Raw genomic sequence first — 14932 nt, forward strand, 5'->3', positions numbered from 1 at the left:
TTACATATGCAGCTGTAATACATACTGCCAAGAAATTTGTCAGATTGGTTGCCAACCGTGTATAAATGCTCTAATTGTTGCATAGCCTCATCAACATTTAGTACTTTTCTACTTACCTACTTCAGCTACTTTGGTAGGTGGGTAATGGTATTGCAATGTGGTTTTAATTTTCATTTTTTGGATGATTACTGAAATTAAGCACTTTTTCCCATCTGGATATTCTCCTTTGTGAAGAATGCATTCAAATATTTTGTTCACTTTTCTATTGGATTGTCTTTTTTTAGTGATTTGTTCTAGATACCAAATGCTTTGTCTGATAGATGTATTGCAAATACTTCTCCCACTCTATGGATTACTTTTTGACTCTCTTAGTAATATTGTGCCTTTCAATGAACAGAATTCTTAATTTTAATATATTACAATTTATTAATTTTGAAGAACCAATTTTTAACATGTTCTGAACAACTGTAGCATCCTAGGTGCCTTTAAAGCAAAAACAAGAAGGCTAAATCCCTTCTTTCTAGAAGTAACATCATATCCATGCACATGCTAAATTCTGTGCACAGCATCAATCTTCATAGGTATTTTTAAGGGGTTCCTTCTCAGGGGTTTGCAATTTCTCCATGTTTTGTGTAAAACAAAATATTTATGTGTTTACTGCATTAATTCTTAATTATTGGACACAATGTTTTTTAAGCATTGACTTACGTTTTTGAGTGCCAACTTCTAAGCCCCTTTGTTTCATGGTCATTAAGAACTGGAACTAAGGGCACCTGGCTGGCTCAGTTGGTGGAGTGACTCTTGATCTCAGGATCGTGAGCTTGAGCCCCACGTTGGCTACGAAGATTACTTAAAATAATAAAACCTTTAAAAAAAAATTTGGAACTGATCTGAGTTGTGGATTTCTTGAGAAATTATCTATTTCAATTATGGAACCAGTACCGTGTAATCTTAAAAGTCAGAAGAGATAGCTAGAAGTCATGTCTTCCAGCTCTGTATCTTTAGGTTAAGATAATATTCCATTCAAACACCCTTGAATACCTTAGCGTGATACACCATCTATCTGGTTTCTTTGGAGTAATTTCCTACCGTAGGGTAGAAGAGAGAGAGATAGTCACGGAACCTTGAATTAAGGAAACCCTCATCACTGATGAGGTTTTTCCAAGAGGGCGCCTTCCAGTAGAAATATTTCAGTTCCCTAGCCCTTTTCTCAAGCCCTAATGGGAGGATACAGTGAACCTAATCTAAATATGTGGTTCTCTTTATCAGTGGTTTTTACTTTATATATGCCACGAAACCTAGAATTTCTCAGACATACTTCAGGTTCCACAAATGTTTGATTCAAATTTCATTTTTTAAATAGATTTTTATACTGCCAAGAGATACAATGCCCAAATCTAACATATTGCAAACCACCCACACATTAATTAATTTGAGGTTAAGTCATCTTAGTGTAGATCTCAAAATTAATTTCCTCCTGCCATCTTTGTAACTGAAGCACATGTCCAAGATTTCAAGGTAAGTCATTTTAAAACCTCTCTAATTTCTCTCTCTGTCTCTCAAAAATAAAATAAAACATTAAAAAAAATTAAAAAAAAAAAAAACCTCTCTAATTTCTATTTACTTTTCTGGAGGGATCAGAATACTCTTAATAGTGTACAACCAAAACAGAAGAATAAGAAATAAACTGTCCTGAAGCTGCCTGTCGTTGTCCTAACTGCTACTGTTGTCCACAACCCCCAACTTCAAAAATTTTTGAGCATAAAACAGCAGAGTCATGGCTTCAGTGGCAGACTGAAAAACTAGGGACTAGTTTCCCTTGGTTTTTGCCATCCACAGACTCCCTTGGTTCCTTCCCATTTTCTGAGCTTGGTTCTTCACACTTCCTATTTATTACTTTAGCTACCCAATTTCCTTCCTATAAATTCCTTGTCTGCTAAAAACAAAACAAACAAAAAACCCCAAGACAACAAACCAGTCTCATTTTTAAAAATTTACCTATAAAGTTAATGTTAAAAATTTGAACTTCTGGGGCGCCTGGGTGGCGCAGTCGGTTAGCCAAGCGTCCGACCTCAGCCAGGTCACTATCTCGCGGTCCGTGAGTTCGAGCCCCGCGTCAGGCTCTGGGCTGATGGCTCGGAGCCTGGAGCCTGTTTCCGATTCTGTGTCTCCCTCTCTCTCTGCCCCTCCTCCGTTCATGCTATGTCTCTCTCTGTCCCCCCCCCCCCCAAAAAAAAAAAGTTGAAAAAAAAATTTGAACTTCTAAATGTTTAATAATGAAACACAAGTTTTCATCTACTTTCTATGTTGGGGTTCTGTGACAGATTTTGTTTGAAAAAGACTCCAATACTTTTTAAAATTTAATTTGAAAATCACAATACTGAATATCATCTCCCTGACTTGACTTAGCCTCCCTTAGCCATTTCTGTTGCAAATCTAATCACATCATGCCTCCACCTAAAATCTTTAAAAATTTTTTTTAATGTTTATTTTTTAATGTTTATTTCTGAGACAGAAATGTTTAATGTTTATTATTTAATGTTTATTTATTTCAGAGCATGAGTGGGGGAGGGGCAGAGAGAGAGAGGGGGACACAGAATCAGAAGCAGGCTCCAGGCTCTGAGCTGTCAGCACAGAGCCCGATGCGGGGCTCGAACTCACAAACCGTGAGATCATGACCTGAGCTGAAGTCGGTCCCTCAACCCACTGAGCCACCCAGGTGCCCCATTGTTTATTTATTTTTTAAAGAGAGAGAGAGAGAAAGCATGAGTGGTGGAGGGGCAGAGAGAAAGGGAGACATGTAATCCAAAGCATCCACCTAATATCTTTTTAAAAAACTTTTATCTAATAGGGAATCCTATAAGGTAAAGTTCAAATTATTTGCAGGACTACAAGGCCCCTCAAAATTTGGCACATGGTAGCAGGTGCCCAATGTTTGCTGAACAAATCAGTAAAAGCTGGAAAATGGTGGGGTGCCTGGGTGGCTCAGTTGGTTGAGCGTCCAACTTCTGCTCGGGTCATGATCTCACAGTTTGTGAGTTGGAGCCCGGCATCAGGCTCTGTGCTGCTGGATCGGAGTCTGGAGCTGCTTTTGGATTCTGTGTCTCCCTCTCTGTCTGCCCCTCCCCCTGCTCCCACTCTGTCTCTGTCTCTGTCAAAAATAAATAAAACATTAAAAAAAACTGTTAAAAAACCGGAAAAAGTAAAAACTAGCCACACTATCGTACATCCCAATAGTGGTCATATAGTGCTTATACATGATTCTTTTCTACATCCAATGCTTTCCAGACACATCATCTTCTTTATGTTTGGTTTCTCCAAAAAAGGTGAGTTTAGGACAAACTGGAAGAAATGTGTCTTTAGAAGCACGTGTTCATGGAGCGCCTGGGTGGCTCAGCCGGTTAAGCCTACCACTCTTGGTTTCAGCTCAGGTCATGATCTCCCGGTCTCTGGGGTTCAGGCCCTCCCTTTAGGCTCCCACTGGCAGCATGGAGCCTGCTCGGGATTCTCTCTCTCCCTCTCTCTGCCTTTCCCTCACCCACGCTGTCTCTGTCTCCGCCAAAATAAATGAACTTAAAAAAAAATTTTTTTTTAAGCAGGTGTTTATAATACCTCAAGTGGCTGGGGAGTTTGAGAAAAGGTTTTCCTAAAGTAATAGATTGATAATGGGTGGCTGAGGATTATAAGGGTTTATAACTAAAAGGCTGGTTTGGCAGTCACCAAGCTTTAGTTGGGAAGGAGTGTGGGGGGGGGGGCGCATCTGGACAATGCACAGAGAGATGTGGGACGTTTTTAAAAATAAACTTTTTATTTTGAAATATGCGAAATAACAGTGAACATGACAGCGAAGACCTAAACATAAAAGTGCTTCCCGACTTCACCAGCCAGTGCAAATCTGGGGGCTTTTGGCCTTTAACTCGAGGTCACCTTCTCAAACATCTCCTCGACAACGCCATCTAAGAATCTCACTTGAGCCCAAAGCTTGGAAGAGAGATCTGGGTGTCAGTTCTGCCACTCACTAGGGTGGTTATTTGTTTTAAGCCTTAAATTTCCTCACACCCCTACCGATAAGCCCCCCCCAGTCCCCCCCCCCCCCGGGGCCCCAGGGTTGTTAACTACATGAGGTCACACGTGACGACTTAATTACCTCCTCTGCGTCGCTGACCCTTACTCCCAGCGCCGGTCACTGGGCCCGCCCCTCAAGCACCCTCCGCTCCTTCCGCGGGAGGCCGCAAGACCTTCGTGCGCACGCGCCACCGCGCCCCGGGGGGGCTCTCGTGCACTCGCGCGGCGCCCACTGGGCGTCCCCGCCGCTCGCCCCGGGGCGCGGGCGCGCGCCCGCTCTGACGGCTCCGCCCCCAGCGGCGCGCGCCCCACGGAGGCAGAGGGGCGGGGGCGGGGACGCGGGCGAGTCCGGCCATGGAACCCCTGCGGAGGGCCCACGAGGCTGCGCTCCGGCTGCTGCTGTGCCGGCCCTGGGCCTCGGGCGCCGCCTCCCGCCCGAAGCCCCGCGCCTCCGAGGTGCTGACGCGACACCTGCTACAGCGGCGCCTGCCGCACTGGACCTCCTTCTGCGTGCCCTACAGCGCTGTCCGCAACGACCAGTTCGGCCTCTCGCACTTCAACTGGCCGGTGCAGGGCGCCAACTACCACGTCCTGCGTACCGGCTGCTTCCCTTTCATCAAGTACCACTGCTCCAAGGCCCCCTGGCAGGACCTGGCCGGGCAGGACCGGTTCTTCACGGCGCTCAAGGTCGTCAACCTGGGTGAGTGGCCCGGGTCGGTGAAACACGCCCCGCTGACAATGGGATCACTGTTTGCAAAGCACGCTGACAAACATCGCTCAGAGGTCGAGACCCCGGCCCAAGGTCAGGCCACGTCAGCGCCGGGGAACCCTGCCTCGGCCCAGCGCAGGCTCTCCCGGGAGCACGCTTTCGGCACGTTTGGTTCGCCCCGCGCTGTTGGGTTTCCCGGACCCTGCCTCCGCGTCTCACCCACTCAGCAGCCTTCTAGGACTGGCCTTGGCCCTGGGCTTTTGTATTCCTACCTCCCCGCCCCCCTCCCCCAGCCCCCGGCCCCTACTCCCCAGTAGGTGCTTGTCGGGGCTCAGTAGTTGCTATTGCAGTAGTTGCTATTGAACCTTTCCCCGGAAAGCGGGGCTTTAGCCGAGGCCTGTGTCTAGGGATCACACTGCGTCACTGATGGGGAGGAGGCGTTCATTCTGTCCACACCTGCTGCAGCTCTTGGCCGGGAGGATACTTATATTGGGCAGTCAGAAAGAGGGTGTAAGGAAACGTCCACATTGGAAAGTGGCTCTGAAATTGAGAAATGCCTTATTGCATGGCAGGATTCGTTCATGACCATCATTCTCTTGAGTGCATTCATTATTATAAAAACTGCAACTACTTTCTAAGTTTGATTTTCTCTGTGTGAAATCCTACCAAGTGCGTTCTACAGAAAGCACTAACGGTTTTCACCAGTCATATCAGCTTCCTCAGGTGCTAGGCCTAAAAGATATTTAAAAGATGGTACGTCTTTAATATTTCTGTATTTTCATGGGAATATTCTAATTCTGAAAGTATTTACTCTTGCTGGATGTTTATTTTCTTTTGGCTACTGACAGAAGAGGCATGAACATTGACATGGGTGTATCTTTTCTAGGTCAGTGAAAAATAGAGAGGCCTCAAGATGTTTTGTACCTATTAATAGGTAATATCATATTAATCCAGATTTTAGTAATTGAAAATCTGGACCTGGTAGCTGAACCATGTTACCCAACCAGTTTTTTAAAACCAGAATTTTTAAAACCAGAATTAAAGCTAAACCCCTGTGTATCTAATAGCTCGTTAAATTTAAACATGGTATTTATGTACTTTTGCTTATAATAACACATATGTCTCTCGTGGGATTTTTGAGCCATTGGTCTACTGGGACTGTCCTGGGTTCACTCCACCAAGGAGAAGATTATTTAGCAATGTGTATACCTTTAAAAGTTTGTTTGTTTGGCTGATGGACTATATAGAGCATGCCCACTAATTTTGAGGTTGATTCAAAGTTGAAGGGTGAGCACACTTAGAAGATTCAATTCAAAATTATTTGGAAAAATTGGAGTGATGACTAGATTCAAGATGAGGTTTATTTTAGCATTTTCAGAATCAGAAGCCATCATTCTTCCCAACTGGTAAGAGTTACAGGTTAGGAAAAGTATAATTGGTGGATTATAGGTAAACCATGAGCCAAATGCCTTTGAAAGAAAGTTTTCATTTAAAATTTAACACCTTAAGAACACCTGAACGGTTTGGAGCTTTCTTTTGCATATAGGTACAAAGAAATCCAAAGAAAATTAGGATACACAGAACAGTCTCACACAGAGAAGTGAAACCTTTTGAGGAAAGAAACAACAGTTGTAGTTTTTCTTTTTCTTTTTTTATGTGGAAGAGAAGGCTGAAGAGTGATGTAATGGTCTTCTGGAAATTCTAAAAATCCTGCCTACGTGGGAATAAGAGTTTTAAGTTAAACAAAAAGGAAAACTTTCTGCTCATGCATGCTTTAATTCAAATTGGCTTTTACTGATACAGGGAATTTTTTCCTGCACTTTTTAAAGAATAGTGTATTCACCAATTTGGTAATGTTTATTTTGTATTTTTGTCTTATGGTAGAGAATTAGATAATAGATTCTTCCCTGTTCTGTGATGTACAAATTGCCCCTGTGGATCATCAACTACATATTCTATTAATAAAAATACTTAGGATTTTATTCCTCTTATTCCCTTCTAAATTAATAATTATCAGAGTAATTCATTTTTCCATTTTGTAAATAGTAAAGATTTCTCTTTTACCATTTGTTCTCTTTCTCCTCTGTCTTCCCTTCAGTGGAAGCTGACATTTTACTGATGGTTTATCAGTCTGGGTATCCTGCTGGGAAGTAGATTGAGATTTAAGAAAAGCAACTTACCATTGGAATGAATGGGTAATCGGAGACTTGCTAAGAAGTTCTAATTTTTTTTAAGTGCTTAATTTGACAGTGGTTTACCTACTGTTCAGCTGACTCAAAATGAATTATTATGCAAAGAACTGACTTTCATGTTCATTTTGATGTTATGTTTCAGTCTGGGAAAAATTTAATTTCTCACAGAATTTTATAGACTTTATAGCATATGTGCCATAAAATTATTTTTTTTTATGTTTTAATTATGTCAGTGGCAAATCTTCTCATTTGGTGTATTAGCCTGACTGCATTAAATAGACTGCAGGAAAAAAGAAATAGAGAATTTTTGACTCCTGTATCACAACTCTATCCCCTATCAAACAAAATTATTGATAGTGTTTCCTAGCTGTTTCTTAGTGAGAGGTAATGTAGTTATTATTAAACTGGTAATCTTTGATCAGTTCTCCATTTTAGCTGAAAAAATATGGACCATTGATTTGTGTGGTTTTTAAAACGTGCCAATATTTTAACTGGAAACTGATAAGTACGATCAAACAAGATTTCAGTTTCACCAGCCACCCCTTAAATTTATGTCCTTAGCGTTGGTTTAAAAGGCATATCTTATATATAATTTACTGTCAGTATATTTTAAAAATTAATACTTGTTCCTAGAACCTGTTTTTTTCTTACCCCATTGATTTTCAGCTTTAAAGTTGTGATGCCATATTTAATTTTTTATTTCAACTTATCTTTCTATTCTTCACTCATTTCTGCCTGTATGCTTCCCTAACCACACTCCACTTGCCTTTTTTTTTTCCTGATAAAATTATTTATAAATAGCTTTATGATGCTAGTTTTTGTGGCTTTTTTGTGACATTCCCTTGAAGCATTTAGAGATTCTTTTGGGTATTACCAAGGCAAAGAAAGCAGTCAAAGATTTCATGGGCATTCCAGGGAACCCTGTGATAGTGACAAACTATGACCCAGTATATTCCTAAAAATAGAGAGGTGCCAGACTGAATGGGCATTTTTTTTCCTGTTCTCATTGCCGGATAGTGACGCTTCTCCTGATTAGTCTCTGGCATCACAGTGGTTGGAATGCAGCTTCAGGGAATAAGCACAAAGTAGTCCAGTGCACTCACTCAAAAAGAGCATAACGGCAGATATATTCTTGCAGAAAAATAAGAAAAAATTTAGCAATATGATTAGTGCTGAGCATGTGGTTTCCCTATTAGCTGGAAAGAGGGATTTTCCAAATGGACAGCTTGTCTTTTAAATTGTCTTTTTATGTCCAACTCCTACACGGTAACAATAAAATTACCACTGTGTCGAGCATACAATATTTGCTATTGATTCATATGCCTGTTGGTTTTATACATGTTTTTAATATGTCAGTAGTCATTGAATTTAAATAAGTGCCTTAAAAAAGATAGGAACTGTGAAAGTTTGTTTTGTGTCCACTATAGTTTCATTTGCATTAGTGCTTAATCCATTATCTCTGGTTAGTAGGCTTAGTTCCATGAATCACAAATGGCAGCTAGTCTCAAATATAACAGCAAGATCTTATCAAATGGAAATACTCCAAAGAAGAAACATGTTGTTGGAATCTACTGAATACCTATTCCAAATAGGTTGAAACAAGGTTGTTTTCAAATCAGCTGTAAAAATACTAATGGGAGTATTTCTCATGGCTGTTATACTAAAATCTTCCTTGAGTTACGTTTTGCCTTAGGTTTTCAAGACAGCTCTTTGACCCAGTTTCTTTTAAGTTGTACAAAAAATTACTTTAACCATCAGTGTTGCTGTTTAACTTAACGCACAGTAAAGTTGACCTAGTAATTTAAGCTCAAGGCCAATAATCAGGAGCATCTACAACGAAATGAATGAATATTCTGTTTATTTGCAAAAAGAATATAAAATTACTTCATAATTACTTGGAAGTAATGAATTAGTGCTTATAAAGTGCTTTGAATTAAAGTTTAAACCAGCTTTATCTATAGTTTTAAAGATCTCTAGGCTCACATAGTTCCACAAACAGATGAAATTGAGCTCTTAGATAATGAGTCCATCTTCACTCATGTCTATATTTTTATAACTTTATAATTTGTTGACATTGCTGAAGAGTGCTTTGTGATTTGCACCATGACAAATATATTGATGCGTGATTAATAAGTATTGATGTTCATAAAAACATATCATTTGTTTTCTAGGTATTCCAACTTTATTGTATGGACTTGGCTCCTGGTTATTTGCTAGAGTCACAGAGACTGTGCATACCAGTTATGGACCAATAACAGTTTATTTTCTAAATAAAGAAGATGAAGGTGCCATGTACTGAAGGGTGAGCCTTGGAGAACATAAATATCGGTGGATTTTCTCTTGTGTGTATGTACAATATTTATTTTTGACCCTTTAAAATAAAACTTTTGCAAACACCTTTTTCTTTCTGTGGTGTCTGATTCTTTAAGATGAATCATTGCCCTCAAGAGGCAAAGCTTTTCATACATGGTTATATATTACATACTCAGTTTAGCCAATGGGAACTACAAATGCATGAGGCATACACCATTTTTTCCCCTAGAATTAGGTTAAATTACAGATAAAAAATGATTACAACCTATATATATTCTATAGTTAGGTATTAACAATTTAAATCAACTCTTTGAAGAGAAAATAGAGACACCCATACAAGGAAGGACAGGGGAAAACCTTTTATATGACACTGGAAAAAGAAGAAGGGGAGTTTAGGATAAAGGTGGAGATAATACCATTGGCAAATCCAAAACTGATGAATTCTAATTGCAATCTGAAATCTAAACTCTTCGGCTGGCAGGATTTTAAATGGGAATGTTTTAAAGCCCTTGTGCCATTTACCTGGATGAGAGGTTCAGGTGTAATGTTGAAATTTCTTATCGTCTAAACCTCCAATACCATACTACTTTGAAAAAAAAAATAATGACTCTGGTTAATGTAAATGTAGCAAGATGAATGAAATTAAGACTTATTAAAAGTTAAAATAGCACACTGATAAAGCTGTAAGAACAATTAAGATCTACAAAGACCCAGAAGAATAAATTTGGTGACTGTTTACAAAAGCAATTAGCTGAAATGGTACATATCCATACACTTATTGGTGATGGGAAATGGGCTGAAATTTTAAAGACCTGATGGCAGTTTTGTGTTAAGATTTTATTAAGTTAATTGCGTTTTTGAAAGCAAAGTCATTTAAAAAAATTTATCCTTGGGGGTAGTTACAAAATACCCAGACGAATGGTAAATTTCAGAAATTTGGAGTAATTTAGGGAGAACTAAGTAGAACTATTTAATTTCTAAACCAATGGGTGTTTAAGATTTATGATCTCTCCCATAATTACAAACATACATTATATATCATTTTATGTTAATGTGTTGCTGATACTCTGCAAGTTTACACATTTTTGTAGCAAAATATTCTATACAATACAATCTAACCAACAACTGGGTGCTTACTTCTGGCAAATCAGTAGAGAAAGTGACTGGAAGTGACTTGAAGTGAAAATACCAGAATGAAGTAATACAAACTGACTTCGTTCAAGGTGGTTATTTTAAATGAGCTACAGAGAGCGAGCTGTTCTTGAAATACATGTAGCATTCACTTGTCTAAAAGCAATTCTAAATAACACTTTAATCAAAGAAGTACTTATGCCCATATATTTAGTCGAGAAGAATATACTTGACACTAGTTAAATGAATAGCTTACACGAAGAAGATAGTGTTACATTAGACTTCATTAATAATAAAACTGACTATTAGCATTTTGCAAGGAAGGCTAGAACGGATTTCCCCTGTAATGGGCAAAGTTAAATAACTATAGCTCATAAGTTTTAAGTCAAATACTGCTCATTCACTGCTGCTGGTCTTGTCAATACTTGCTGTAAAGGTTTGGTCCCAGCACAAGGCTGATAAAATGGTTTTTAATTACCAGACTATAAATACAGCTTTTCAGTAGAGTTGCACTTCTTCTCACACTGGCCTGTTTGATTTCTGATAATTTGTACTGCTGACTCTGCTTACCTGTTTTTCAATAGCTACAGTCAGTGTGACTTCTTGTCCATATGGTGATAGGTAAGTCTCCTTGGAGAAGATCTTTGACAAACTACCCTATTGATCTCTGTAATTCTCTGCTGCTTGCAGCATTAAATAGAGCCTTGATTTCTTGTCTCATGTGCTCACTGTGTAACAATTAAGCAAATGTAATATTTTCTTGTATTACATGAAAATCAATAGACCTCTTGCTCTCATGGAGTTGATCATAGTGAAGGATGAACTCAACGATGGCTAAGGGCATGGTTCAAATATTAAAATATCATTCACTGGATTTATTAAGTCTTATAGTGAACCTTTTAGTCTAAAAATGCTCCCCATTGAACAGTAATGGTTTTTCCTTTAAAGTGGAAAATACGTGGAAGCACTGTGGCCTTAAAGGGATAAAGTATAAATGCTGGAAGTCAGGAAATTGATTCTATTTTTAGTATCAGTGCTGTATTACTTTTTGACCTCAAGCTAATAACTCTACTCCTTTGTGTCTTAAGTTTTTTCCACCTGTAATCTGAGAAGACCAAAACAAGAAGGCTTTCTACTTTAAAATGTATCATAAATATGCTCGTAAGCAAATGCCAGTTTTATTTCAGTAAAGGCTGTTTTTGTAATCCTCATTCTTCTGTTCCATATCTATTTGTATGTATGTAAAAGACTTCATTAATCAAAGGATTTAAAAATAAGGTGAGAGGAAGAAAGGGGACACATTGAAGGCATTTTATGGGTGTGCACATGCTGATTACACCTGAGGTTGCAAGCAGGGTTCTGAGCTGACCCTGCTGCCCTTTGGGATATTAGGAATATTCTTAGTTGATGAAACAACCAAAAACAGCTTTTCTGCCAATACTTAACTTCCTTGATGGGATTTTGTCTCAAAAATCAAGCAAAACTATTTTTTAACGAAGATGTGTTTTTGGTATAAAATTTCTTAAATCTCCCATTGTTATTTCTGTGCAAATCAATTAGCAAGTATTGGAAGAAATTTCCAGTCAGAATGTTTAGTTCCTGCATAAGCTGTGAACTACTGTAAAGATGCAGTAAGAATTGGGGGCATGAAAGAGGTTGCTAATGTAAAAATCCCTAGTTTTTCAGCACTAATGTCTTAACATAGCCAATTGTACAGTTATTTCTTTTATCACACAAATTTGGTCACTCATATTTTGCTAATTGTTGACTTCAGTAAAAAATCAAAACAATTTTAATTATTAAAGGCCATATATATTTCTTTTAAGATGTACATTTTGTTTTTTATCATATTTATAGTCACTCAAAACTATAATCAAGAACATGTATAATGCTTCACGAAAATATCTCTTAATTCTGTTAAATGAGGAATGATGTTTAAATGAGTGGGGTGACCTACAGACAAGGATCTTGGTTTCATTTCATTTAAAAGCTAATGCAGATAACAGAAACCTTATCTAAAGCGGGTAGATCGGGTATCTCCTTTTTTCAGCACTTACATTCAGACAGTAATGATGTTTGAGGGCATCTTAACCTAAACAAGTACTTAGCATTACATCTCACCTGGGTCAACAGTCTAGGGTATCAAAGTTAAACTGTGTTACTGTAAATTAATGGAAAATGTAACTGCACTTTGCCGAAAGATCAATGTCCAATAAAGGCTGCACAATCAAATCTTGTTGCAATGATTGAGGTCTTTAATTGCCTTTCAAAGATAAGGTAGTAATCAACACAGCTTTAACTGATTTTTTTACTAGTTCAATTACATGCTAATGACTAGTGCCAAGTCAGAATCTTTAACTACTTATACTTATTAAATCTTATGTTAGTAATGAAAAATTACTTTCGCTACACAATCGATAGAACACAAATCTTAATTACTATATTTCACTTTTGTGCTATTCTATGTACTTGACAAATGTTTCACAAGAGCTTTCCCAACAATAAGAAGTATTATTAGTAGTGACCATGGTCCACAGAGTATTTTTTCAATATAAATTGGAGAAGAGATGCTGAGAAAATTTTTTTCTTTAAACGAAAATGTGGCTAAAATAGTTTCCGCTGACACAAGTTTGGCCCTTCAGCTACTTTTGAGACCTCTGCCCTGCTAATTGAGAATACACTTAATTCAGCTGGGATAACATAAATGTAGATTGTTTTTAGTGTGTTTCTAAAAGTTCAGTTAGTTTTCTAGTAAAGAAATTGATTTCATGTAGAGCCTGCTGTAAAATTCTCCTATTTGGGGAAAGGATAAGTTAGTAAAGGGAAATGAGAAATGAAAAAAAAAAAAAAGATAAATTGGATTTCATCAAGGTGAAAAATTCTTGTGCTTCCAAGGATACTATCAAAGTGAAAACACAGCTGATGGTATGGGAGAAAATATTTGCAAATCACATATCTGATAGGGGACCTGTAGCTAGAATATATAAAGAACTCTTGTAACTCAGCAACCCAATTGAAAAATGGATTTGAACAGACATTTCTGCAAATAAGTTCTACAACTTTTGGCTACTAAGCACATGACAAGATATTCAACATTAACTGTTAGGGCAATGCAAATCAAAACCATAATGAGAGGGGGCACCTGGGTGGCTCATTCAGTTGAACACCTGGCTCTTGATTTCAGCTCAGGTCATGATCTCACAGTTTGTGGCTTTGAGCCCCATGTTGGGCTCTGCCCTATCAGCACGAAGCCTGCTTGGGATTCTCTCTTTCTCTCTCTCTGCCCCTCAAAGACAGATGATAACAAGTGTTGGCAAGGATGTGGAGAAACTGGAACCTTCATGCATTACTAGTGGGAATGTAAAATGATACAGCCACTTTGGAAAAGTTTGGCAGTACCTCAAAATATTAAGCATGAAGTTACCATATGACCCAGCAATTCTATTGCGAGGTATATACTCTAGAGAACTGAAAACAAATGTTCACACAAAAACCTGTACACAAATGTTCATAGCAGCATTGTTCATTCTAGCCAAAAAGTGGAAACTACACAAATAGCCACCAACGGAAGAATGAATACATAAAATGTGTCATATTCACATTATTATGGGAATAACTGGAATATTAGTCAAAAAAGAGAAGGATACACTGATAAACACCACAGCATTGACGGAGCTTGAAAACATTGTGCTAAGTGAAAGAAGCCAGTCGTAAAGACCACCTATTACATGATGCCATTAATATGAAATGTCCAGAACAAGCAAATCTACCGAGACAAAGAGGATTAGTGATTACCTAGGGATGGGGAGGTTGGGAGGAAATGGGCAGCGACTGTTAATGGGTATGGGGTTTCTTTTTGGGGTAATGAAACTGTTCTAAAATTGATTGTGGTAATGGTTGCATGAGCCCATGACTATACTCAAACCATGGAAATGTACACTTTAAATGGAAGACCATGTGGCATGTGAATGATCTCTCAATAAAACTGTTAAAAATTTAGTAAAGCGGGGAGGGGAAATGGGCAGTTAGTATTTAATGGCAGTACGGTTTCCATTTTGCAAGAGGAAAAGAGGCCTAGAGATAGTACTGATGTTTGCACAATAATGTGAATGGTCATGTGACTAGATACTGCTGAACTGTATACTTCAACATGGTTAACATGGTAAACTTGGTGTTCTGTGGATTTTACCACAAATAAAAGTAATTTTTAAAATTTAGTAAAGGACTTAATATTACTATAATGGAATGTAACTGCATGATTTCTGTAGAAAATAACAGAGTTTAGAAACATGTTAGAGATTAAAAGAGGTAAAACATGCTAACATCATTTTATACTTTGCAGTCTTGGCATTTAAAACTTTTTAATTATGAAACCTACTTTTAATTAAGTAGATGAAATCTCATTTGGGATCATTTTTCGGTAGCATACTTTTATATCCTTATTATATACTTTTATCCTAAAACGAACACAATGTTGTATGTCATTCTTCAGTATAAAAATACATACACACGTGCATAAAGA

At 38.3% G+C, this 14932-nt stretch overlaps 1 protein-coding gene and 1 long non-coding RNA gene across 3 annotated transcripts in view; one reads left to right on the top strand and one right to left on the bottom strand.

The window, feature by feature from the left end:
- Positions 1-4376: 4376 nt before the first annotated feature.
- Positions 4377-9367, top strand: CB3H15orf61 (chromosome B3 C15orf61 homolog). Its single transcript, XM_049611832.1, has 2 exons — positions 4377-4765; positions 9138-9367. Exons 1-2 carry the CDS (start codon positions 4420-4422, stop codon positions 9263-9265), a joined length of 474 nt encoding a protein of 157 aa, XP_049467789.1. The 5' UTR covers positions 4377-4419; the 3' UTR covers positions 9266-9367.
- The window catches only part of LOC125908915 (uncharacterized), a 49228-nt gene continuing 40592 nt past the window's right edge, over positions 6297-14932 (bottom strand). For both annotated transcript variants that reach the window (XR_007453476.1, XR_007453472.1), the window contains exon 6: positions 6297-6917. This is a non-coding gene — a long non-coding RNA (uncharacterized LOC125908915). The remainder of the gene's footprint in view (positions 6918-14932) is intronic.

Source organism: Panthera uncia (genome assembly GCF_023721935.1).
Source record: "Panthera uncia isolate 11264 chromosome B3 unlocalized genomic scaffold, Puncia_PCG_1.0 HiC_scaffold_1, whole genome shotgun sequence".
NCBI lineage: Eukaryota > Metazoa > Chordata > Mammalia > Carnivora > Felidae > Panthera > Panthera uncia.

Bases quoted from the DNA above. Each gene is read 5' to 3' on its own strand.
- CB3H15orf61 (XM_049611832.1), top strand. From the start codon at position 4,420: ATGGAACCCCTGCGGAGGGCCCACGAGGCTGCGCTCCGGCTGCTGCTG. The intron at 4,766-9,137 runs GTGAGTGGCCCG...TTTGTTTTCTAG, and splicing joins GCTCAAGGTCGTCAACCTGG to GTATTCCAACTTTATTGTAT.